The sequence below is a fragment of the Achroia grisella genome, unplaced genomic scaffold, assembly GCF_030625045.1.
Source record: "Achroia grisella isolate CSIRO2021 unplaced genomic scaffold, CSIRO_AGI_Agris_v1 utg146, whole genome shotgun sequence".
In the NCBI taxonomy this organism is placed as follows: Eukaryota; Metazoa; Arthropoda; class Insecta; order Lepidoptera; family Pyralidae; genus Achroia; species Achroia grisella.
The window spans coordinates 805,490-831,415 of record NW_026712636.1 but is presented as its reverse complement, the minus strand read 5'-3'; the positions used below and the strand labels follow the sequence as shown (position 1 = coordinate 831,415).

At 31.3% G+C, this 25,926-nt stretch overlaps 1 protein-coding gene across 1 annotated transcript; it reads left to right on the top strand.

Moving 5' to 3' along the window:
- The first annotated feature begins 2,396 nt into the window (after positions 1 to 2,396).
- Positions 2,397 to 5,114, top strand: LOC131855664 (uncharacterized). Its single transcript, XM_059206965.1, has 4 exons — positions 2,397 to 2,533; positions 3,123 to 3,302; positions 3,770 to 3,929; positions 5,026 to 5,114. Exons 1-4 carry the CDS (start codon positions 2,444 to 2,446, stop codon positions 5,094 to 5,096), a joined length of 501 nt encoding a protein of 166 aa, XP_059062948.1. The 5' UTR covers positions 2,397 to 2,443; the 3' UTR covers positions 5,097 to 5,114.
- The last annotated feature ends 20,812 nt before the right edge of the window (positions 5,115 to 25,926 follow it).

The following is a 25,926-nucleotide window of genomic DNA, read 5'->3' as shown; positions in this document are numbered from 1 at the left end:
TATTGTAGACACTAGGTTATGGAGGGATGAATCAAGATTATACACAAATAAGTATAAGAATTAAAACATAGTTTATATTATATTATTATATTATATGTTGCACCAATGGGGATGGCATAGGTATTCTGCGGAATAAACCATCAAGATTAAAAAAAAATTGAATGTATACGTGATATAAGAATGTTATACATTAATATAGTTTTTTTATTAAGTTGAGAGGTACAATTTACAATACTTTTTTTATCGAACTACATAATAAACTTATAACCTATTAAATACATACTTACTTTTTTGCAGCATTTGAACGAGGCAATGTATTTACTTACATTTTTATTAATAAAATTATTTACATTTCATAATCAAATTACGTAATCTGAAAAATGATGTTAAATTACCATAATATAAGCTGAAATAAATGCGGGCTTTTATTTTACAATATTCAACAATCCACATAAGTACTGAGGATTATAGTCGGTCGGCACGAATCGACTTTACATGCTACACTAATAAAGATAGCCTATTTTCGACGGCACTCAAAAAGATGGATTTTTTGTGTGTAACATAAAAAACCTAAGTTTCATTTTTATCTACGCGATAAGATCGATAAATCAGAATCGATGTTAATGTTTTAAATTGTCATTTTCTATTATATTTGATCAATTGATCCCACGTCTACTCTTTTTGTCATGAAAGATAATCTAGTTCTAGTTGACGACCTCGGTGGTCGGGGGAAGGGGATTGTTAGTAATGTGGACTCATGCCCCCATTACAGTACCATGTCAGGTTGACCTCCACGCGGTTCCCCCTGAAAACCATCGTGATAAAGTTCTGGTGAATTTGTCACGATGGGCTAACTGACCTGACCTCATGCACATCTTATCATCCTCCACTGGCCCCCAGCCGCGTAAACCGTTAGCGCGGGCGGTGCTCCATTGCATTATCATCAATAAAAAAACAGACCTCGGTGCTCTAGCGGTCTAGCACACGGCTTTACGTCCGATGATCGCGTAATTTGTATTCATTCATGAGTATGATTGTTTGTATCGGTCTGGGTATTTCCTATGTATAATATGTAAATTTTTACGAAAAAAAAATCTATGTATTTATATCAGTTGTCTAGTACCCATAACATAAGCTTCAGTTAGCTTAACTTGGGTCTAGATGGCGCTGTGTGAATTGTCCTAAGATTATTATTATTATTATATATTAATTTATCCAGATATATATTTATACAATTTCTTAATACTTAGAAAATATATATGGTTCACTTATTTTCAATGATTATATTTACTATAACTTACAGAACCTAAATGATTGCTTATAGAAGCTTCCGACGGCGAACGCTCGGATTATAAAATAAGCTTTCTGCTGTAAAGTATTCCCAAGAGCCTACAACACGGGATTCTCCAATAACGGTTTCTTCATGAAAAGATTTCTTTAGGGTAGGATACTCGCACGAAATGCTTCTCCTACCACCGCGCGGGCCGTATGTTTGTTTTGGTATTAAAACGAGTAGGTACTCATAAAATTTTATTACTGCGGCTATTTCCATAGAATGTAGCATATTTTCGCCCTTTTAAACTTATTTATATGGGAATATACAATGATATTAATTGTAAGGATTATAAAATGCAAAACAGACGTCCTAATCTCATTTCATATTTTATGAAACCCATGTATGCGTAGGTGTATAAAATTTTATATTGTTAGTCATAAAAAAAAATGTTTGAGAACAATGGTGACGATGGTGTAGTATGTGTGTATTATGTGAGCAATTATTTGAAGTTTTACTATTATTATTTTAGTAATCCTGTAGTAGTTTTTATGGGATTTTCAATAATAAGACTGTATTATTACGAAATGTATTATAATGAATGTGTTAATATAATATTAAGATCTGAAGCTAACTTTTAGCTGACTTTCTACCGCGTTTTACGAAAACTACGCGGACAAAATTTCATACTCCTCCGTATGAAATTTTGCATTCTTGTAATTTATGTAGCACTCGGCTAGAATGCTAATTTTTTTTTATAAAATATGCATATAAATATAATACATAAATCAATAAAAAAAAAAGATTACACACACTACCATGTATTCGACACACACACGCATAGCCAGACAGAAATATAGTCTTTGACAATAGAATATTAATAATGTTCGAATTTACGATTTAAATTAATTATGGTCTAATTTCGACAACAGGGCGACCACTAGTATCATTAAATATTTCTTTAACTCTTTTCAAATAATAAGGCATAATGGCGTATGGTCATAGCATGTTCAAAGGAACAAAAGAAAAAAAACTGTCATATTAATATTTTGACATAAATTTACTTTAGGTATAGGCAGTGGATAGATACATTTATAATTCCTATAGAAGAATAACAACAGAATAGAATGGAAATTCGCGATTACAATTCAGTTTAATTTGAATTGAGTAATGAATTCTAAACATAGGTGTTGCAATGTGACGTCTATGTGTGGTCGGACCCTTTGTGAAGGGATTGTTTTTATAGGAATTGTTACAGTAGTAAGTTTTACTGTAATAGAGTTATTTAATTATTACAATAACTAAGTTAATTTACGTTAATGAATGTGTGAATGTAATTTGTTGAAATGAAATATAATTATTTAGATTTTATTATTTTTAATCATCTTTTAACTGACTGATAGTCTATGTGGTATTTATTCTTTGTCTCTCATGTTAATTACAGATGATCAACGAATAGAATAGGTATTCTTCAATGCGTTTATGTTAGTTAAAAGTTCTTTTTTAACTTAAAAAATATTATGAAAAATATTACTATTTAACTATGGAGGATGATAGGATGAGCATGAGGCTAGAAAGTCTATCGTGGCAAATTCACCAGTAGTTTATCATAATGGTTTCTATGAGGAACCGCGTGGAGGTCAACCTGACTTGGTACATTGCTAGCGATGGAGTAATTAGTTTACATTACTAACAATCCCTTTCCCCCCGGCCCTTTAGGATTTTTGAGTTGAGGTCCAAGTCACTTATTATTCTTCGATTACTCTCACGGTCTACTATCACCATATTAGAGATTTTCGATAATAAAAAATTATCAATTCTATTTAACTAATTTAGATGTTACTTTCAGATTGTATCGTCAACACTGCTTATATATTCAAGTATATATTTCGTTCGACTGACATCTGCACCGAAGCCTTACAATAGTCATCCTGTTTTGGCTATTAATATGATTTTTGCCTTAGTTTGTACAAGTTTATCTGTTTACCAAATAATAATATCTTTATTATTATTATGGCAATCCATGAAGGTACCTTTTAATGTATAATTCATTAAATTAATTATATATTAATTCATAGGAATATCTGCTACTAACAAGCAGTGAGCTTCTATGACAATATTCAGATATTTTATTAATGGAATTGGAATGGCAAATAGTTGTATTAAAAAATGGTGATGGACCACCTGATGATATAGCGACAAATATAGCGAATTATTAACGATGGATTTTGGTGAGACCACGTAGAGGTCGACTTGATATAATATATTGCTAGCAATGGGATAATTAGGTGCAATTATTATCAAACCGTTCTCTCCATGGATGAGTGGTACCACAGGATCCACATGACGAGATATCCATGATTCTATTCCCTAGGGTAATACAAATGTTTATAACGTGCGTGGAATCGAACCCACGGCCAAAAGAAGTAAGGCGGTATTCTAAACCACTAGACTGCATAAAGTTCTGCATACATACAATTCCATTCCATGTTACAGGTAAAACAAAATATATACCTGTGTTCTCTGTGGTACGTGTCACACTTGTCCATTTTGGCGTTGTACATGATCCTCTGCTGCGCAAAAACTGTTGTTTATCTCAAACAAAAACTGATCTGGTCAGCAGTCTTTACGATTTCTATGGGATTAACATATCAAGGTTTTCTGAATTTTATTTCTTTAACTTCTTGTTCGCCGTACATTCCAATGGCAAAATTAGGTATAACATCTTTATCCTCCAGAAGGGGTATGTATAAGTGATGCTACATGCCGCAAATGTAGACGTACATTTAAAGGCTGCGGTTACCACTTACCGTCTGGTGGATCTTCCGCTAGGCCAGTTGAAGATCCACCTGAAGGTAATCAATTTTCTTAAAAAATAAAATAAATTAATAATCTCAGAACAATTCACACTGCGCCATCTAGAGCAAATTTAAGGTAGCTACAGCTTGTATTATGGGCACTAGACAACTGATACAAATACATAGATATATTTTTTAATATACTTACATATTATACATAGAAAACATCCAGACTGATACAAACAATCATACTCATGAATACAAATGTTTGTGGCGTGTGAGGAATTGAACCCGCGACCATCGGACGTAAACCGTTTCCTAAACCGTTAGACCACCGAGGTCGTCAAAATATAAAAAAAATCGTTGATAGTATTTTAAATCTCGTTTTTAATTTTTAATAGCAATTGCTACCAAAATTCCAATGTTTACTCACTTCAGTTAGGTGTAAACGAAGACGGTTACTGCGCCCTCTACATGAGGGATTGTAGTTAAGGACCTCGCAGTAATCTTTGACAGTGCTTCAACATAGGGGAAGCTACCCTAATAGGGTAATAGGATCAAAGCTTGTTTCAGCTTATATAAATAAAAAATGTATACAGATTTTTTTTTATTATAGTTTGCATTTTTTACCGCCCGACTGTCTAAGTTGGATAGTAAACTAAAGGCCGTTACTTCATATGTGGCAGACATCGGAATCTTGAATCATCGGAATGTGTTACTTTTATTTTTGACTGACTCTCCGATGATGGGAAATACAGATAACAAATCAAATTAAACCAAACGACAGTGGTAGTCTCACGGCCTGCCACTTTAGGATCCAATATATAGCGAATTGTGGGCAAGTCCATTGTTATGTTTACGCCTATGTATATTATTTACAATGATTACCCCGTCTAGGTTAAAAATTGTAAGAATATATAATTTTAAATCTTTAAGAAATATTTTTTGTTTCAGGTACATATATATACTTTTGTGTTGTGGTCAATAGTTACTTAAATACTCTAGATCAAGACAGATATTTTTAATATATTCGAATTATTATTTTAATAAAAACAATTATTAGATACCAGCTTTATTTTCCCTCGTTATAAATAAAGAAAAGATATCTATATAACAAGTTAGGAAAACAAATCACGAAGCGGTAATCGATTCTGATAACATATCTACTTCATTGTATTCTGAAATCGAAGCTATTACTTTGGGTCAGGCCTATTATTTCGAGAACAGGGTTTTTATTCAAAGAATATATTACGGTATAAATTTCCTGGTACAGAAATAGAAATCTTTAAAAGAGAATTAATGTACAAAAACATCTACTAACTGTATATTGTGAGCTTTTCTACGTCGTCTAGCACTGCCCGCGGTTTCACCCGCATGAAATTTACAGCCTGTATATATATATGATGTGTAAGCTATATAACTGTAAAGTTTCGTTAAAACCCTTTCAGTAGTTTTTGCATGAAAGAGTAACAAACATCCATCTATCCATCCATACTCACAAACTTTCTACTTTCTAATTACTGAACTCTAGGACATGTTCGGTCTATATTAAATCTCATTCAGTATAGTTAAATGTGATTCAATAACAGCATCTAAATATCTAATAGCATAAATATACATTTACAATAATAAATAGTAGGATTCCGTAAAGCCATAGACAAGGAATTCATCCTCACACGCTGGAACCTAAGTGGTCTCGGACAGTGCGGTTTCAGAGGAGCTTCCTCCCGCGTACACTTAGATTGTGGAATGAAGTACCTGTCGAGGTTTTCTTGGGAGACTACAGCATGGGGTTTTTCAAGAAGGGTATATTAAGGCTTCTTAAGGGTCGGCAACGCGCATGTGACACCCCTGGTGTTTCAGGCGTCCATAGGCTACGGTAACCGTTTACCATCAGATGGGCCGTTTGCTTGTATGCCACCTACGTGGTATATAAAAAAAAAGCCTTAAAGAGTAAAGCTTAGAAAGTACTGCAGACCATACGGTCTGCAGTACTTTCTTTCAAAGGACTCTCGATTTCGATTCTAGTTTGATATGCTTTAACCCAGGGTGGGTTACAGGACAAGTTCTTTTTTGTTATAGCTCAGGCTTGAACGGCGTAATTTCTTTTAAAAAATAGTTTTATTTCTTCTTTGTACAGAAGTGACGGATATATAGATAGCTTTCATACAATGTTTTTTATGACAGCGTAATAAGGGAAAGTGTGTATAAAATGTATATATTGTGTCTATATATATGAACTAATTTATAGGTCGAAAACAAGTGCTACTAATAATTTTACTGTATTATATTATACTTTTAAAATTACTCGAGCGAGGTTAATTCTGTCTGTATATTTTGCAGTTTCTATATAAATAAATAAATAATAAATTTGTTATAAACATTTTGTGTATAATTTCGATATGTAGGCCTATTGGTGTTGTGTCATAATAATGTCTTAAGAATAAATTAGGGTAACTGTACATTACATCACAATAAAAGACAAACTGGAAACAAAACAGTACACCAAGCTGTTTTGCCAGCATAAAAATAAAATGCTAATATTACCTTTGAAGAGAGATTCGGGTCCTAACAAAAAAAATATAAAAACGCGTGAATTTATAATACTGAAACTGTGGGCGATATGGAGGATGAATGAAACAACGGATAAGAAATTATAAATATTTCTAAAATTAAATCTGTGAGTTATAAAAAATATACGTTCAAAATTAATAGAACAGCAGATATATAAAAATGTACAATAAGTTTGCAACAGAAATAGTCTTGTACTTATGAAAATACATATGGTGCATTATTAAGTATATATACCTACTTAAACTCACTCAAAATTCACATAGTAACCTTTCGGTCACTTGTTGATGGCATAAACTGGTATTTTTGTCATTACAATTACTTGTAGTTAATGACTATAAATTTTGCTTGAAATAGTATTATAAATCATTAATTATTAACAAGGACTTTATCTGGTATTTGTCTGTCCTCTGTATATGATCCTATCTACAAGTGTTTCATTAAGATTAATTCAGCCGTTCAGTTGTGAGATGATAAGAAACATAAAATATACACGATTTAATCACATCACATCGATATTACTATAGATATAAAAATGTAGGTAGATATAAATCTACTAGAATATTAAAGAGTAACAGGGTGAATATAATTAATTTTATTTGCCGAAGTAATTTGTCTCGATAAACCAATTTGTACTGATCTTAAAAGAACTCTCTTGGCTTTGAAAAAGCTGATCCAATTAAAAGATTTAACTTGCTGCTAACGAAGACGTTCTGTCGAAATTAAATTTTTCAACGTGTTATTTATATTTAATTAATTTATTTTTATTTATATTAACTACATTACAACCCTTTTGTTTTTGGTGTAGTACCACTTTTGGGGACTTTTATGGCAAATATTGGACAGGTATATCTGCCTGCGGTAAGTCCTTGCTGTACACTAGTGGTTGATGAAGAGTTTGAAGTTTAAACTCAGCTCATTGTGAAGAATTCACCTGGAATTGTCCGTGTTGGTTTCTAGGGGGACCACGTGGTGTTTGATCGGATGTGGTAGATTACTAATGCCAGGGCCAATATTCCCCATTACTACATATCCCTTCCTCTATCTATCTGATTACTTTCTTTTGCCATTGATATTCGCTCACTGGAGTGTTAGTCAGATAGGTTTATAAATAGAAATACGAATATTTTTGTGTCGGCCAGATTTGAGTTCTAAGTCAGTGTATTACAGTACTAGGGCATGACTATAGGTTTATAAATAAAATAGGTATATTCTTTTCTTGTAGAGTCCTTATATCATCCTACTTACCACGAAGTAAATGATACTCTACCCGTTCAGAAGGCGTATTACGGCGGCGTATAGAATATGTCCACGCGTTTTATGACATCATTATCTCTCCGTTCGCAGATTGTCAGGAGGAGGTCGGAAGCGACTACATGACTACACGTTAAGCCTCTTTAACGATCACATCACCTATACTTTGACTATACTTTAGGGTGATTCAATATTTAGATAACTGTGGCTTCTGTTGCTTTTTCTTAGGTACGTCGAATGGTAAACTGGTAAACTTGTATCTGGAATGGTAAATAAGCTGACAACTGATGGTAAATATCAAACAACGACTATAGATATGTACAGCATTATTTATGTAATAAAAGGGGTTTGGACATCTGTGGTACACATACAATGGCATTCCTTTTTTATAGATTAGGGGACAAATGAGCTTGCGCCTCACACGATGGTAAGTGATTACTGCCGCTTATGAGCACCCGCAACACCTGGAAGTTGTAAGTGCGTTGTAGCCAGTTTAAGAAGGAATACGCTTGTTTCTTGAAGGTTTCAATATTGGTTCGGATATACCATTGAAATTTCTAGTGCACGGTGGAGAACCGTCATTAGTTTAGATTAGTAATATGATATTTTAGTTTCTGGCGAGTAGTGTGGTGGTGAAATTTAGTAACTGCTAAAAATCCGAACTATTCCTCAGAACTATAATAAGTTGTCATGCTTGTGTTAGTCATTTCTCTATCGTATATTAATCATCATATTGCACTCAGTGGTATACCAGTTTAGCACTTCGCTTTACTTCTGCTGGTCGCGAGTTCGAGTCCACGCACGGCACATTTGTACTCATGAATATGATCATTGGTATATACATGGGTGTTTTATAGGTATTTAAAAATTGAAGTATTTGTATTAATTGTCAAGTGTCCATTATATATGCTCTGCTTAGTTTGGGACTAGATGATATTGTGTCAATTGTCCACGGATATTATTATTTTTGGAATACAGATTTCAAAACAGATATTTAGGCAGAATTGGGATACGGAATAGAGACGAACAAACAGAAAACAATGTATAAAAAATAGCTCGTTCTAATTTGTAATATCTAAAACAGTATGCTTCTGTTACCTAGAAATTAGATATAAACCATGAATATGTATAGCGATGTATATTTTACACAAGACCTTCATCGTATGTGAGCAATGAAAACAAAATACATATATGTATGTACATTAATTTGAATATTTCATATGGTATAGTGGAACATTAACTTCATATTTTGAGTATTTAAAACTAATTTGATATTACAGTTGTGTAAAATATAAAATTTCAAAATCATAATCATCAAATCAAATCAAAATATCTTTATTTATGTTAGTCTATTACACACTCTCATGATATGTCAATTCTACTGTCAGTTCGGAGTGCTTTCGAGTTAAGAACAACTGATATAAACTCAGCTTTTATTCTTTTCAAATGATCTTGTACATATTTACAAAAATACAAATATATTTTTAATTTCCATTAGGGACAATCTAGTGACTGTCAGCATAGGCTATTGCATTTTTGTTAAAACTAAACAGTCTAATCAGTGGCCGTAACCAAGAACATATTTTAAATAGGTACCTGTATTATTATAACGCAAAATAAATGTTATTGTTAGCTACTTTTAGGAACATATTTAGATTGGCATTAGTAAAACATTTTAATTATTATTTATTATGAATATAACAGCAACATAGACTGTAATATTGTTGTCATTATTATTTAAAAAATAGTATCCCGCCCCGGCCGTCGTTCGTACGCGCATAACTTTGTCAGTATTAATCTCGAACCTACTAATTAATAAATTTGATACGGTAAACGAATTTCAGGAATCAGTACAGTGTATACTTTGAGCTAAAACCTTTTAGATTAAACTCGCTCTCTCTCTTTCTCTCTGTTTTTATAATGTTAGTATAGATAATAGCGGTAAAGGGTATGATGTATGTAGTACCAGAAATATACTGTTAAAAGTCGTTTACGTACCTGCGTGTCACCTATTTCAATCACCAAACAACTTTAATTGTAAACCTAGTTTCTGTTGTGGTATATGATTGGCAATGAAATTAAGGCATGACATCTTAGTCCTCTAGAATGGCAACGTATTAGAGCTAAATGGGTGGCATATGATAGCGTGATGTTCGTAGCGCTGTTCATGTATATAGTTGACGAATACCCATGTATCTATGTGGCTATTATTTGTTTACTTTTCTACAGATCGTACGTCATATAATTTTCCATTATAGTTGCATTAAAAGAAATCAGTACAGAAAATATTTTGCTATCAGTTACATCTTTATTATACGTAGATATGGTATAGAAAAATAAGACGTAATTGATTTCCTTATATTATACGTAAAATTTGTCTATATATTTCGAGTGATATATGTTGAACAAAGTTCCATGAGTATTAAACGCGTAAATATATTGTAATCAAACTTCATGTTCATACTTTATCTTTGAAATTGGTATACGTCACGAACAGATTCTACTTGTGAATTTGTTTTATGCTTCATTTCGCCGAAACTCCGAACTTGTGTAGGTATATCCGCGAGCACGCCGGTACATTTTTCATTTAATTTTCTCCATAATGACGTCATAAATTACAAAACCTTGTTATCTGTTCTCCATTTTTAAAATTTAAACTGTTATTTTAAAATGTTCATACATATTACAGAGTCTGTGTTCAAGACTAAACCCATATGAGATAGTATTTCTTTTTGTATTGATGATGAAATGGTGCACCAGCCATCACCATGGCGGTGGTCGTCTACCATGAATTCAGATCATGAAGTCAGATCAGTTAGTACAATTTAGGAATTAATCTCTATGTTTTACTTCATGATTTTTTAGGACCATGTGGAGGTCGCTTAGGGTCCCAATTACTAACAATACACTGAGGTTGTACTTGACAATGGGCCTAACATGTTCAACTCACTATGTTGTGTTGATCTTAATACTCGGTTTTACTAACTCTTTGCAGATTTTTATACATTTAAAATTGGTAGAAAAATAAATATATAAAAATGTGCAAAGAGTTTGCATCACTTGGTCCACAAATTTTAATTGAAAGTAACACTAACAAATTTATAGCCGATGTAGGTAAAAAAGTATATCATACTTGATAAACTAGTGAGAAGCATTATTAATTGTTAAGGTCACTAATAAAAAAACTTGACATGTCTACATTTTACTGAGAATACTTGAATCATATCGAACATACCTTTTTCTGGTGTATTTGAGTTTTATTGCTGTATATTATTCATCCTTTCCGGAAAGTCAGAGATTCAAATTGACGTACAAAGTTTAGTGTTCACCAAATACAAATGTGATTTCACCTTTCAAATCTATATATCGGACTAAATCTAATAGGGCTTCAAAACTTTCGTGAGTGGGGGGAAGGGGATTGTTACTAATATGGACTGGTGACACCATTGTGAGCAATGTACCATGTCAGGTTGACCTCCACTGGTTCCCCTGGAAACTTATTCATGATTATTAAAAAATACATGGTAAATTTATCACGATGGGCTAACTGACCTGACTTCATGCTCATCTTATCATCCTCCACTGGTGCCCCGCCAGCGTAAACAGTTAGCGCAGGCGTGTACGGTGCACACTTCCATTAACATCCATAAAAAAATCGTGACTAATAAAACATAATGTATCAATTATTAGAATATATGATCAGACTTGAGATACATAAATCTTAGTTTGGTAACCATGACGCCGGAACCCCTGCTCAATTTATTTTTTCTATAGCCTTGGTCACCCTCCTTAAGATGAAATTACAACTGATAGAAACTTATTTCCCTTATCGTGTTCCGAAATAAGATAGTACTTTATTACTTGTTATTGTTACGTATAGTATAGACATACAGATACTTCAGTTGTAGTGGACTTTATTATGAATTATTTATATTTGTATAATCTTTTTTCATGCTCAATTTTGTTATTAGAATTAGTTAGTTTTATTAGTTTTAGGCGACTGTTGAAGAAATAAGGTATAGCGAAAGTAAAATTATAGTTTTGTTAAAATTTAATATTTGTGTTTTTTAATTTTATGTTATAAGCTACTTAATTCGCGTGAAATTTCACTTTTTTTAAATAAAATAAATAATATTTTTAAAATAAAAGTAGCCTAAGTTACGCCTTATAATATTAGCTATCTGCGAGTGTATATTCTGTCTAAATCGATATAGAGCCGTTTTATAGTTCAGCAAGAACAGACATACAGGCAAAAGTTTTTAAAATAATAATTTTGTTGTTAGTACAGTGTATACTTTCATATACAGTTTGTAAAAGCTGTTCGTTTGAAATTACAAAGACATTTAAGTTTTATTTAATTGTAGATTACAAGTCTACCGTTAATATGGTATTTTGCAGTAGATTCTAATACAGTTTTGTATAAACTTATATATGTATTGTGTAATATTTAGTATCTGAATATAAAAATCTGAATATATCGACAACAGAAAGCAACACAAATGTTAGTAGATGTTTTTTTTTATGAACTTATCTCTGATCAGTTTTCATATCAATTAACAATAAACGATAATAATAATACACTTTAATAATTTTAACAACTTAAATAACAAGCGCTACCTATAGTAACATTTTAAAATATCCTTATCTTAGTCATTGAAACTATAAAATGGTACATTTATAAACTAGATTGTCCTACTAAAAGAATAAAAAGAAATGAAATAATTAAAAAATGCATATATCTTGTGCTCTACCTCGATTGTTTTCTTCATTTCTTTTATAACATCTAAAGAGGAATAAAAAGTATTTTCTCATTGCTTCTTATCATCACAAAAGGATCTTACTGTTCAAATAGCGATTCTAGTTTCAACAGTTTGAGCTTTTCCTTCAAGAGGCAGACAGGAAGCTTCTTTGTACTGTCATGAAGCTGACTATCAAATTGTAGCTTTGAGGATAGACAAAATTATCATTACAGTATCGTAATGAATGTTATGTTTGAGTAACTAGGTATATATATAATACAATTATAATACAATTATGATATAACAATGACTAATAATAGTCATTGTTATATCATAATTGTTTAAAGTTGTGCATACACATTAAAATTCAAATATAAATAGAGTTTTGGAATATTTTCTGAAAGGTATTCGAAATATTATCGTTCGTAACTACGACGATAAGATAGAGAGAAGGATAAGATCGAGTTATAAAAATAATATGTTAATTAGTTTTAGTATTAATATAAATAGACATTTCGCATGTATAATTGTGCGCTCTTTCATTTAATATATTTATGAAGCTGACTGTATATAGAACTCGTTTAATTATACTGTTGTATCACAGATAAGGTAACATTACATAGTTATATCAATACACTGAACCACCTTCGGATACCAAATCATCAAAAGAAGGAAAAATACAAGAAAATCTCATTTATTGCAATTATCCTATACTGACGGACGCATGTGTTGTACTTGGTCTTCAATAATGATGGAATATAAAAGTAAAGGAAACTATCTGTTTTACTAATTGACTGACCTAATGTATACATGTAAAACAGTATATGGAGGTACTATAATAAAAATATTTATATTATATAAATTGTATTCAATTTATATTCATGAGTATGATTTTTTGTAATAATCTGTTTTTTTTTAATCTATAAAAATATTTAATCAGTTACCAGTAGTTACGTAGTTTAATAATATTATTATAATGTAAAGATAAACAGACAATATTCGTCAGAAAAGTTTCTGTATACCAATAAAAATAAATCCAGTTTCGTACTCCTCCCATAATAACTCAATAAAACGGTCCGGACATCAGTACTAACCGATTGTCGTCAGTATATCATGTAGGGCGCGCACGGGGAAAAATCCATTCTTACTATTCTGTAAGGACAGTCGTTGCGTGAAATTGTCAGATATAAATAAGCGTGATGTATTTAATGTACAGTTTAAGTGCGGGCACAGATAATATATATGACGAGGGTGTAAAAAAATAAGAAAAAAAGTGTTCACTGTTAAGAATCGCATGCTTTTGTTTGCAAGGTTTGTAGGTGAAAATAATTCTGTATTTTTAAAGTATATTTTGAGTTAAAATATTTTTTTCAAACTTATATATAATATATTTTCAGTATAATAAATGGGATAGATAGATGTTAGATGTAATGTGTCAACGTTGTGGTGAACATATTGTGTTGCGTCAACATTTCACGGAATATTTAGTTTCTCATTGCTGTATTTATTATTGCAATAACAGTTAGACATATAAGGCCCTTTAACGTCGACTAGATATGAAGTCTCAACTTTTAGAGTATATAAATCGGGTCAGTTATCTAGGCTACGACGCTCTCACACCCCCTTATAAAAGTCTAAATTATCAGCATTAGAGAAGCTACAGATATGATGGTGTCAAATCCACACCTTTATTTACACATTATTGTTCAATATATTATTATATCAACATCGCTTTCATGAAAATAAAACAGGAGCAGATTAAAAATAAAAGAGTATTTAAATTACTACACACTAAAGGGTTAAGCAACTACTATATTGCAAGTCATAAAAGTCAGAAATGTTTTAATATATGGGTATTTTTATGACCAACTGAATTGTTCAGCATCAATGAATATAAGTACAATAAAAACTGGGAAATGCGGGGAGCATTGGAGCGTTGGTCGCGCATTTATCAAACATGATACAGGGTCCCTACTTTAAATTTATTTGAAGTGCTCAAACCGTTTATGCATACCACCATTATATTAATTTAATTAATGAATAGGTACCTAATAATTTTAATTAACCTATTCTGTACTTTATTACTGTTTACTGTCGGATTAATTACGCATAATAGTATGTATCGTAGGGGGATTAAAAGACATTATTTAGTTAGTCTTTCTATATCTGATTAATAAAAATAAGTAGAGTCAATATGTAGTAATAGTAATGGAAGTCATGAGATCAAATTTTACTGAAAGGAAAAATCCACCTGGCAATCCCCACGATTTCCCCGTACTGTGTGATGAATATTTGTTTTATATGTTTGCAGATAGTCTGTGCCGGAGAGTTTTTTTGAAATCCGGCATCTTTTGTTGTAAATAGTAATTATAAATATATTATAAGGACCGAAATACTATTTTGTGTTCACTCGGCCCGAAGAACCTTATTCAGTGATATGTATCAGAAACTAATTCGCAACGTGTATACGGTACGACTTATGTAAGATGAAAAAGCAAGAGTTATGTGCAAGAATAATATTATTCAGCTCTGTGCCCACCCCGTATAGATAAACGTAGAGTCATGAAGATAAATAGACAGCTGAATAAATATTCATTACCTTCCTTTCTCTACTAGATTTCTTTCAACCTGGGGCGTCCATTGGTCGGTAAAGTAAAGGAGTATTTTCTTTTTAAGTCTAAACGAAGCTGAGAGGAAATTCAATTTGTACGCCGTATAGCTCGTGAGGTTCAGAACAAATCCGAATAGCTCTATAACTATTTCGACTTAGATTTATTGAATTGGCATAAAATTTCTACGTTCTTTAGATTGTCCATACTAATATTCTAAAGAGGTAAAATTTGTGAATTTTAATGTTCGGTATTACTTATCAGATTTAGAAAATTCTTTAACTGGTGAATAGCCCATTTATCAAGAAAACTATATATCATATTATATGAACAGGACCAGAGCCACAATGAAAAATATTGCAAAAACGGGGCAAATTTGAGGCAGACTATGTTTCTAGTCAATTAGTATTCTATACTTTTCTATATATTTAAAACGCTTAACTTACATACAATTATTATCGATTATAATAACTTAATCGATACATTAACACTTGGTACATCAACCGAATTAATCACATTATAAAATAGACTGTCTTCTGTAGACTAGTATAAATTACTTTTAAAACTTCGGTTGTTTTTGAACTATTATTTTTACAACTAGGTATGAAGGGAGGCTTTCTAAAGATGACTTCTAAATGAAGTCTATAACTGTCGGGATGGACAAAAACATAATTAGTTAATTGAATTAACATTTATATGCATTGCTCAGTCTAATGTCTTATTTTTAACATAATGTTTATTTGCTATATTTTCTAAAAATATTCTGTGGTTTATAACTATACTCTATAAAATGTATATATAATTTTAATTACTTTTTATTAAGTTAACAAATACTTATTTCCATTAACACCTAAACAAAGCTCTAAATCCCCTCAAATTAACTTTAATGTCCATACTAAGTATTACATTTATATAATTTCGCTAATGAATCTATTATTTACCTACTCAATTCGTAGTGGAGTCTAATTTAATTTTAAATGTTCAGATAAGGGTGGCATCACGTTTTTAATGTGCATTAAAGTCCCCCAGCTGTGCTATAGCTTCAGGCTGTTGGCTCGGCTTTATTATAAAAATGTCTAAGCAATGTACAAGCTTTAATGTGTCAGCTGCTTTTGTTGCGTCTGTTGTAAAATATAGTATACTAGCTGTGCCCGCAGTCTCACCTCCATGAAAGTTATAGCCTATGTATTATTCTTATGTATAATCTATATAAAAAGTAAAGTTTCATCAGAATCCGTCCAGTAGTTTTTGCATGAAAGAGTTACAAACATCAATCCATATCAATTCACAATATTTTTTTACAATGGTCGTATATGGACAGAATTTTACTAATATTATAAACATGGAAGTTTATGAGTGTGGATGGATGGATGAATGTTTGTTGATCTTTTACGCAAAAACTACTGAATGATATTAATGAAACTTTACTAATTTTGCTTATACATGAGAATAACATAGGCTATAAATTTCACGCGTATGAAAACACGGCATACTTATTTTATTAATACAAAGATTCCCATATTAGTGAGGAATTACTGAAGAAGGAGCAGGAATTAGACTTTATGTAATCATTATTCTTATCTTGCTAGTCATGTATACGAGTATAGGCGATGGTGATTACGTACCATCAGCTTTCGCGTTGTTAGTTTATTTGCCATTCAAAGTACATAAATTATGTCATTACTGTGATTGGTATTGATTTTACGAAACAAAATATACTTATTCAGTAATAAATACTTACTGTCTTAGGTACTTGTTTTTATAAATAGTGTTTGTAGTTTAAAAGAAAATTTTGTACTTTTTCGAATATAGCAGTGTTCAAAACCAATTCAATGGAAAATAAAATGGACTTAGCTACATTGACCGATGTCTGGTCTTCTATTCCTTCGTTTTATAAATGGCCAGTCATGGACCTTTTCAATGGAGGACATTTTGCTAGTGTTGAGTACTTAATATTTTTGTCCTGTATCTCTTTTATAATATTTTTACTGAATTTTCAGTGCTGTAGTTACATCTGCCATTCTAGTGCTAACAACTTGCTGTGAAGGTAAATTATTGATTGGGATTGTGAATATAAAATCCGCAAAAATATAAAATAAACTACTGATACTAATAAAACTTTATAATTAGAATTAGTAAAATAATTGTAGTTATTATATTGTAATTATTGTAGTTATTTTTTTAAACGTGTAAAATTTCAAAATAATACGTATTGTAATGCAAAGGAATTTAGCCCATACAGATATAATTTACAAGCTATTTAAAAACGAAAGACGGCACCATACAGGCTGTATCAGATGAGCTATTTTTTACATATTTCTTCACAGATTAAAATTGTTTATTTTTAGAAACATAACTGGTTATTTCTTCTAAGTTTGCATAATCTAAATTAAAAATACTGAAATACAAATTTAAATAACGGCTATAGAGAATCTTTATTGAACCGACGTTGTGTCGGGTGCTGGCAATTGTTTCACTAGGGCCTACGGCGTTCATCCCCTACTTAATAGGACAGGCACGTGCTGCGCTCTAATTTCTTCATATTGAGCAATTGGGTTAACTGCTCGGAACAAATATTAAGTAAAGATGTTTTGAAGACGTTTTAATAATGTGACTCTATTAATAACTTGTTATCGAACATACATAATTTACGAATGTTCTTATGGTCTCATATGAATTTTACAAATCTTATTTTTATTACAGTATATTCAATGTCTATTAGAAATAATAAAAATGTAATCGTAAGTAGTATTAAGGACTTCCTTCTGTTGGAAAATCTGTTAATTAGTGGAACGAAATGTATTAGTTTCATAGAACTAATAAAGCGCGCATTATTAAGTTGTTACGTTGATTAGACAAATAATGTAATTAGAACGTACGTGGATAGAGATTACCGAAATTGATTACTGTTACATCGCTCTTCAAAAACCGAATTTAACAACTAACTAATTATAATTTCATTATAGATCTAGTACAGTGTATTCCAATCTTTTTAGTGTCATGCCCCACATTAGCCTTTCTACAATTAATTAACCCCCTCCCTAACCCTAACTAACATACATAATTTATAATATTAAAAAATTGAATTGTTCACTTAAGAAACTTAAATAACAGGTTGTAGGAAGAAACTTGGAAATTGATAGTTGATCATGAATCAGTAAGAAAATTTTCAAAATATTTTAATGAAAAATTATAATGGGGCGTGGGCCCCACGTTGAAAATCACGGATCTAATACCCAAACGTTAAATTTTATTAATAATATTCACACAGTGCCAACTATTTCCCAAGCTAAGCAAAGATTGTATGGTGGACAATTACTGAAGCGGAGGTATCTAATGTGTCTGATGAATGAGAGGTGCTGAAGGTTTTAATAAGGAAAATAAATACAACTAATACGACAGCGATATATAATAGAGTATAACAAAAAGAATATGTTAAAAAATATGATTATAAAATAAAAAATAATATAAAAACAGTTCGTTTACAACTATATGTAATTGTAACGAACTCCTTGATAGCTTTGTTCTATCAAGGAATTTCTAATAACATAATAATTTCCAATAATAATACATTCTTTTTTTTACTTGTAAATATGTACATAATTTACATAGAAAACACCCAGACCGATACAAACAATATATTCATGAATACAAATGTTTGTGCCGTGGGAGAAATCGAACACGCGTCTTTCGTAAGTAAATCGGCATGCTATACCGCTAGACCACCGAGGCCGTCATATTGCTTACCTACTATTAATTTATGTAAAAAATATTAATTAAAAATAATGGAGGTCCGATAGTATTGTCTATATTTTTTTATGTGACGGAAATGATAAGCAAACTCGCACTCACACTAAATTAAATTTAAATTTCTGAAACTAAAAGACTACTGTAGTGCAGACACTACAGTAGTCTTTTAGTTTCAGTCTTTTAGTGCTGCTCCTACAGTACGTCTGCTAAATAATCTTTTACAGTATAATTAGCTTTTGTGCTCAAAAATTCGTTAAGTGTCATATTAAATAAATTAAATTTTCCTTCTTGTTTTATGGTTTCCGGGATTTTGCTGTATTTTAGTAATAGGTAGAGTGTTTCAAGAGGAAGGTTTATATATATAGCATTTACACGCGTGCGAAGCCAGGGCGCTTGGCTAGTACATTTATAAAACTGATATTTGTGTGAGTATAAAATAAACCTGTAAGGATATGAGATTATAATTTTAGAGTATAGACAGAACAAATATATGGATGACTGAATAAATAATTCATGACGCTTCGTTTGGCATCTGTTGCGGTTGGTATGTGCCCCGCCACAACATAAACTACATACATAATATATACGGGTCCTGTAATGCACTAGTGAATAAACTATATAAAAATTGGATGTTAGTTTCAAATGAAATTTCACTTCATTACTTATAAAAATCACAGAAAGTATAGTCTACCGATTATTTTATATGTATCTAGCTGTGCTCGCGGTTTCATATGGTTTCACCCCAAATTTATAGCCTATGTGTTTTTAAGATGTATAAGCCATATTACTGTAAAATTTCATCAAAATCCGTTCAGTAGTTTTTGCGTGAAGTAGTAGTAACAAACATCAATCTATCCATACTCCCAAAATTTTGCATTTATATATGTATATGTAAAATGATCTTATCTGTGATAACAGTAAGATTAGGCAATTGTACAATGATTCAAAAATCTTTTTCTTATTTATATTTCTATAAAAAAATTGCTAGTGTTGAGTACTTTCTTTACTATTTTCTCTTAAATCGTTATTAAATATATACTATTATGATGATGACCTATGTTAAATGTTAGGTATTTGCATTAAAGCACTTTTCACAATTTTGTTGTGTTGACTGACGCATATACACAGATCCTAAACATGAGTACTTAAAGCCATTTCATGTACGTATATCTAAGAGTTTATGTACAGTCAACTTACTTTGTAAGTATCAACAATTACGAAGTGTAAAAGCGCTTAATGAATTTCTCGACTCACTTACGTAGTGTTGTGTGTGATGAATTAGTTAATAACGAGTGATGAATCCATAAGGCGCGTACTGTGGCGTCGGGGCGGCGCCGTCGTCTCATAATGAGAGGCGCCCACGTCCCGTAGTGACCCATTTAATAACTTGTTTACCCCTAAAAGCTTTCAATTACACCGATATGAACATTTGTGCAATAATTTCCTATTTCATAGTTGATCTCCTTCTTCTTCTTCATCCTCGCCTATTTCCTTTACGCGGGGTCAGCTTTCCTAATCTTGAAGCGCCGTGCATTTCGCTGGTAAGCATCGCCATTTGAATGACCCGACTCCTTCATGTCCCTATGGGTATTATTCAGTCAGGAAGTTAGTGGCCTACCTTGTCCTCTTTTCATTGTAGCCATGGAAAGGCACTTCTTCCGTACGTTATTTTAGGATTCTCGATATTCTGTAGTTTATAATACGACATAAATATAGAAGTATAAATTTGTTAGGTAATGTGTTCTAAATTTGAAATAATTACAGATACCTAAATAATTTTTTTTTATAAAACCAATTTATTGTGTTTTTTAAAATCTTGGTAATGTTAATTACTCTGTGTACAGAAGGTAGATAGATACTTATTACATATATTCTAAATTAATATATATATATATATAGAAAATATTAAATACTGTTAAATAATAGGTTTTATCTATAATCACTACAATTATGTTTAATTAGGCATGTATGCGATCCGTTTTGAAAATGGATGAATATTATTTATATGTAACATTTTTATAAAATATGGATAAATTTATAAATAAATAAATATAATACTTTAAGATAGATTCCATTACTTTAATTATGGTCTAGCAGTTGGAAGTCAGCCTATAAATCAAAATATAATACGGAGCATATTATAGGTATATATATTACTATATATATTAATCTAAAAATATTTTTTTTAAATTTGTTTTATTATATTTTAAATATTTATTCATCTTTATGGGCGTCGGCGTCGGTGTAAGACGCGTCCTGTTTGTTATAATAGCTCTTGCTGTGTCATTGCACACTGAATAATTATGATGAACGTTATTTATTGACATCGAGCTTATAATTTACAGCATATTTCAGTATTTTCTATGTCTTTATTATGGCTACAATGATGTATAGCTTTAAAATAACATAAATATAACGTTACAATGAAATAATATATTTATCTGGCCTTACTTTATTCTGAAATACATAAAAATGTTAATCTTTTTAATATTACAAATTAAAAATTTAGTTTATGTATATTAGTACTTTAAAGTTATTCTATTCCGGTAGTAGCTTCATATATTCATCATTAAATGGATTAATTTAATTACTTACTAATGAGATTTAGTTATATATTAAGTACCAATTAATAAAGTGTAGAGTAACGATATAGTAAAGTGATGCTATGATTTTTTCATAATAATCCTGGCACTCATTGTAAGCATTTTGTCATCCTGACTTCTTTTTTAATGTTTGTTTTTCTAATTTCAATTAGAGATGCTTATTTCTGTTTCCAGTTGCTTTATGAAAGGATTTATTTTTAATATTCCAATGTTGCAACAGCGTCTTTAGTCAATAAGGACATCGCCCTTCGCGATTGCTTTTACTTTACGCTTAAAGCAAACAGGGGGCGGCGTTTTGTTGATATTTCAGTGAAATCTTCACGTGACTTCTTATTTGCTTTTCCATTTTAAGTATATATATTTGCTATGAAAACGTATTTGAATAAAATATTTGACGGCAATCACCGGAACGTGCCATCATTGTAAATGGTTCTTGGTAAATCAACATACTCATGTATGATTATGATTATTATAGAAACATATTTGTAACAACATGCGAAAATCGCTTCGAATTTTTCAACAATCATGGCTATTCTGGATAGGGTAGTCAGAGGTATTATCAATTATTGACGTCGTGGTCATACGTATCTATATTTCGCTGGGTACTTATACTTACATCTGAAATGACATAGAACGAACCCATCACCATCTTTAATTTAATATCGGCGTTTGTATCAAATATAAATTGTATTGTACGTATCCAGATTTAAAGTCATGGCTTCTGAGTTCTGAAACAGGTACGTTGGTAAACTAAAATTAAACTAGATCACGACGCTGTGTGATTACAATAACAAAAAATCTAAGTGATATATTACTTCATATATAATTTCGTGATATACTTATGAACAACCAAAATGTTCAATATTGCAGGGAAATCGCCGCGAACCAGACTCCACATAGTTTTTATCAAGGAAAATGTGATTTCTGGTACATTAGGCGAGAGCTTTGTCCTCGCCGAGAGTCGACAAAAAATCTGCACAGATTCCCACTCGATCCCGAACTGACGTAATGAAATATCTCAGTTAAAGTAATGCGATGCGATTACATTGTTGTATTCAGCTATCCTTGTATATTAGAAATGTGAAAGTTTGTAAAGATGTTTGGTACTTACTCAGGCAAACATGTTTAATGGATTTGAATGAAATTTGAGATATAGTTGAATCATAATATTATCATACTGGATTAACACAGATTTACTTTTAATTCTATTTTTATTTCTAACCAGTAGGCATAATAATAAAAGATTTGATGTGCACAAGAGGCCGAAAGCCTTGGACTTCATTTTAAGACAGTTTTAAACATTTACATTGAACTAATGTCAGGAAATTTTACATTACAATTTGTCTTCTTATGTACATCGTTATATCAAAAAGAAAATCGTAAACATCTGAAGTTACGGACGTGTTTCAAGCTAAAGTGCTCGGCATTGCTACGTTCCACGTAGCAAACATAAAATAACGATGAAAAGTGACTACACTGAATCTAGAGCGACCGCCATGTCTACCCACATTGAGCAACGCTCATCTTTTAAATGGATACATCAAGAATTCTCATCCTGATGTTTTATTACAATGTATTACTGGTATTGAGAGCGTCGCGACCTAGTGGTTTACTGCTAGATTTAGGCCACACAAGTTATATGTTCGAATCTCACTAAAAAACCTTCTTATGTCAATTAATATTTCACTGTCTCTCTGGTGATGCAAACATCGATAACAAACAAATTTACTATAGAACGGTAGTTTTGCTCCGCGATTGAGTAAAGACACCTAGCGTAATGTGGACTTGATCGATCCCTCGTCCCCAGTCTAATCGATCTCTCGTCCAATTCAAACGGGATCGAAATTACGACAGTCTGTGCCGAGATTCGAACCCCTAGCAGAGCCCTCAGATTAAAGTCGTATCCGTTAGGCAGGAGTGACCTTCAGCTGCTCCATAAGTTCTTGTGCGGGTTTGGTTTCAGCTATATTCTACTGGTATTATTCCTGAGGCGTAATATAAAACAGTCCAAGAAATTGAGTAAGACATTTGAGTATTATTGTTGATCGGTTATTTGATATGGTCGTTTATCTAAAGTGCTTTCGAGTAAATACTACAATGTTGCAGCCACTTTGTATTAAGTGTGTAACTTTACCTGCGAATGTTTTTTAAGCAAATTATTTTATTATTAGACGTCCATCTATATAGAAATAAAAAAAGTTAACCTCAACAAAGTAAAAATGAATATTTGTTAGCTTTATTGGAATAAAAGCTTATTAATTAAAGTCTTACTATTTATGATTATTATAATGAAAAAAAAAAAAGATATCTATAAATGAATTGCTGTTCTTTAGTCTCGCTAAAACTTGAGAACGGCTGAACCGATTTGGCTAATTTTAGTCTTGAAATATTCGTGGAAGTCCAGGAAAGGTTTAAACGGTGATAAAATATGAAGAAATTGCATGTAAAATAGTAAAAACAACGATTATATTTTGCCATATAAACATCTGTTACCTGTCAAGCAAAAAACCTTTGACATATTTAATTTTGATGCGGAACGGAGTTCGCGGTGTTAGTTATTATTTTCTTATATAAAAATATCTCGTGTCACAGTTAGATGCCATCTCCGAAATAATAAGACTTGATGAAGTTTTATATGTATACTCGGTATGTCCTAGAATTGGTTGCTATCTAAGTTTTATACCTCTCAGTGTTAAAAGTGGGCACCTAAAAGTTTGTTATAAACCATTTTATTTTTTATTTCTTTACTATGTAGCTTAAAATATATATAAACCTAAATTTTTACCCTTCTACTACCAACCCTCATTTTTATAGTCACATAGGTATACATTGTAAATTACACAAATTATATGGCAAACCAACATTTTCCGGGTCAGCTAGTATATACATGTATTGATTAAATTAAAAGTGTTAGAAAGTACGTTACATATTAATGCACCTTCATTGTGTAAATACAATTTCAAAATTTATTTGGCGTATCAGTTAAACTAGTTCATAAACAATGTACGGGAGTTCGGGATTACCTACGGTGTATTCGAGTGCGGTACAGTCCTAAGGCTCACTTTGCGACGAGCCGATTTTAGTTGGGTATGTTTAAAATTTAGTTTCGAGTCGAATTTGAAACTTTACCCAATACACATTCTAGTGCTTTGTAAATCGTGTAATATGCTAAACAGTTACGGGGAATGTTGAACAAAATGAAATATATTGTGGACTGAAACTGATTATGTTGTTTTGTGATACAAATGTACAGTAGTGTAGCTTACCTGTATCAAAGATAGCGTTTATAAGTTTTATGTAGTGGTAAGTAGATAGATTTGATATTTATCAATCAACATAATGATCCTTTTATAAATATGTACAACACATATTCGTACATGCATAGGGATCAGCGGTTTCCGTGACATCGTCTGTATTTTTTTTAAATATAAGTCTTCCTTATAATATTCTTATTTTATCTTTAATATCTTCACAAATTTCGGTCAGTCGTGTAGTCATGAATATGTAACAAACAGATACTCTTTTGCATTTGTAATAATTTATACTAAATGAATTGTTTCTAAACTCAATTTTAACTTTTACACAATTATTTTTATAACTATGTACGAATTTAACGAATTTACTATGTTTTAGTCTTTTAGCGGAAATTGTTTCGGCTTCATCCGGAAGTCTTATTCAGAGTACTATAGAGACTCTCGCCTCGCGTGCAAACTTAACAATTTAATTAAATTAAAGTAGTATAAACAAAGCTATAAAAATCAATGTTATTTTTATTTTGTACATGAGTGAGACTGGAGTTTTCCACTTCATAACAACTATTATGAAAATACTGAATAAATTGCAATAAATGTGTATAATTAAAAGAAATTAAATTACACAGAGAAATAGTCAAAAGTGATGTATAAAAAACAGGTATCAATATAATATAATATTTGTAAAAGGAACTTTGTAAGAGGAACTAAATATATTTTAAAACAGTCGACAAGCTGCCAGCAGCAATGAGTTTAGTGCAAACGGATATCTATCATTGAATTTTGCTATAGAAAAATGCATAGAAGTATCTGCTACTTACACGTAACGAAAAAAAACAGTTTATGTAAACTGTTTTTTTTCTTAAAATAACGTTTTTAATAAATGAATGCGGTACATTATGAAACTTTTATTGACATTAGAGAAATGTTTGCTATAGTCTGCAGTTGAATGTTAAAAACTTTAATGTTCCTCTTTGCGTCGAGTTTGTTTGACTTACTCTAGTTTTAATGTTACTCTGTCAATTATATAATTGCTATTTTGTATATTGGTTTAATACTAATTAGCTATTACGCGCGA

What these genes read in the sequence shown, in the direction of transcription:
- LOC131855664 (XM_059206965.1), top strand. Translation starts at nt 2,444, where the DNA reads ATGAATTCTAAACATAGGTGTTGCAATGTGACGTCTATGTGTGGTCGG. An exon ending in TTATAGGAATTGTTACAGTA is followed by an intron (nt 2,534 to 3,122) that starts GTAAGTTTTACT and finishes TGTTACTTTCAG; the next exon opens with ATTGTATCGTCAACACTGCT. An exon ending in TATTATGGCAATCCATGAAG is followed by an intron (nt 3,303 to 3,769) that starts GTACCTTTTAAT and finishes TCCATGTTACAG; the next exon opens with GTAAAACAAAATATATACCT.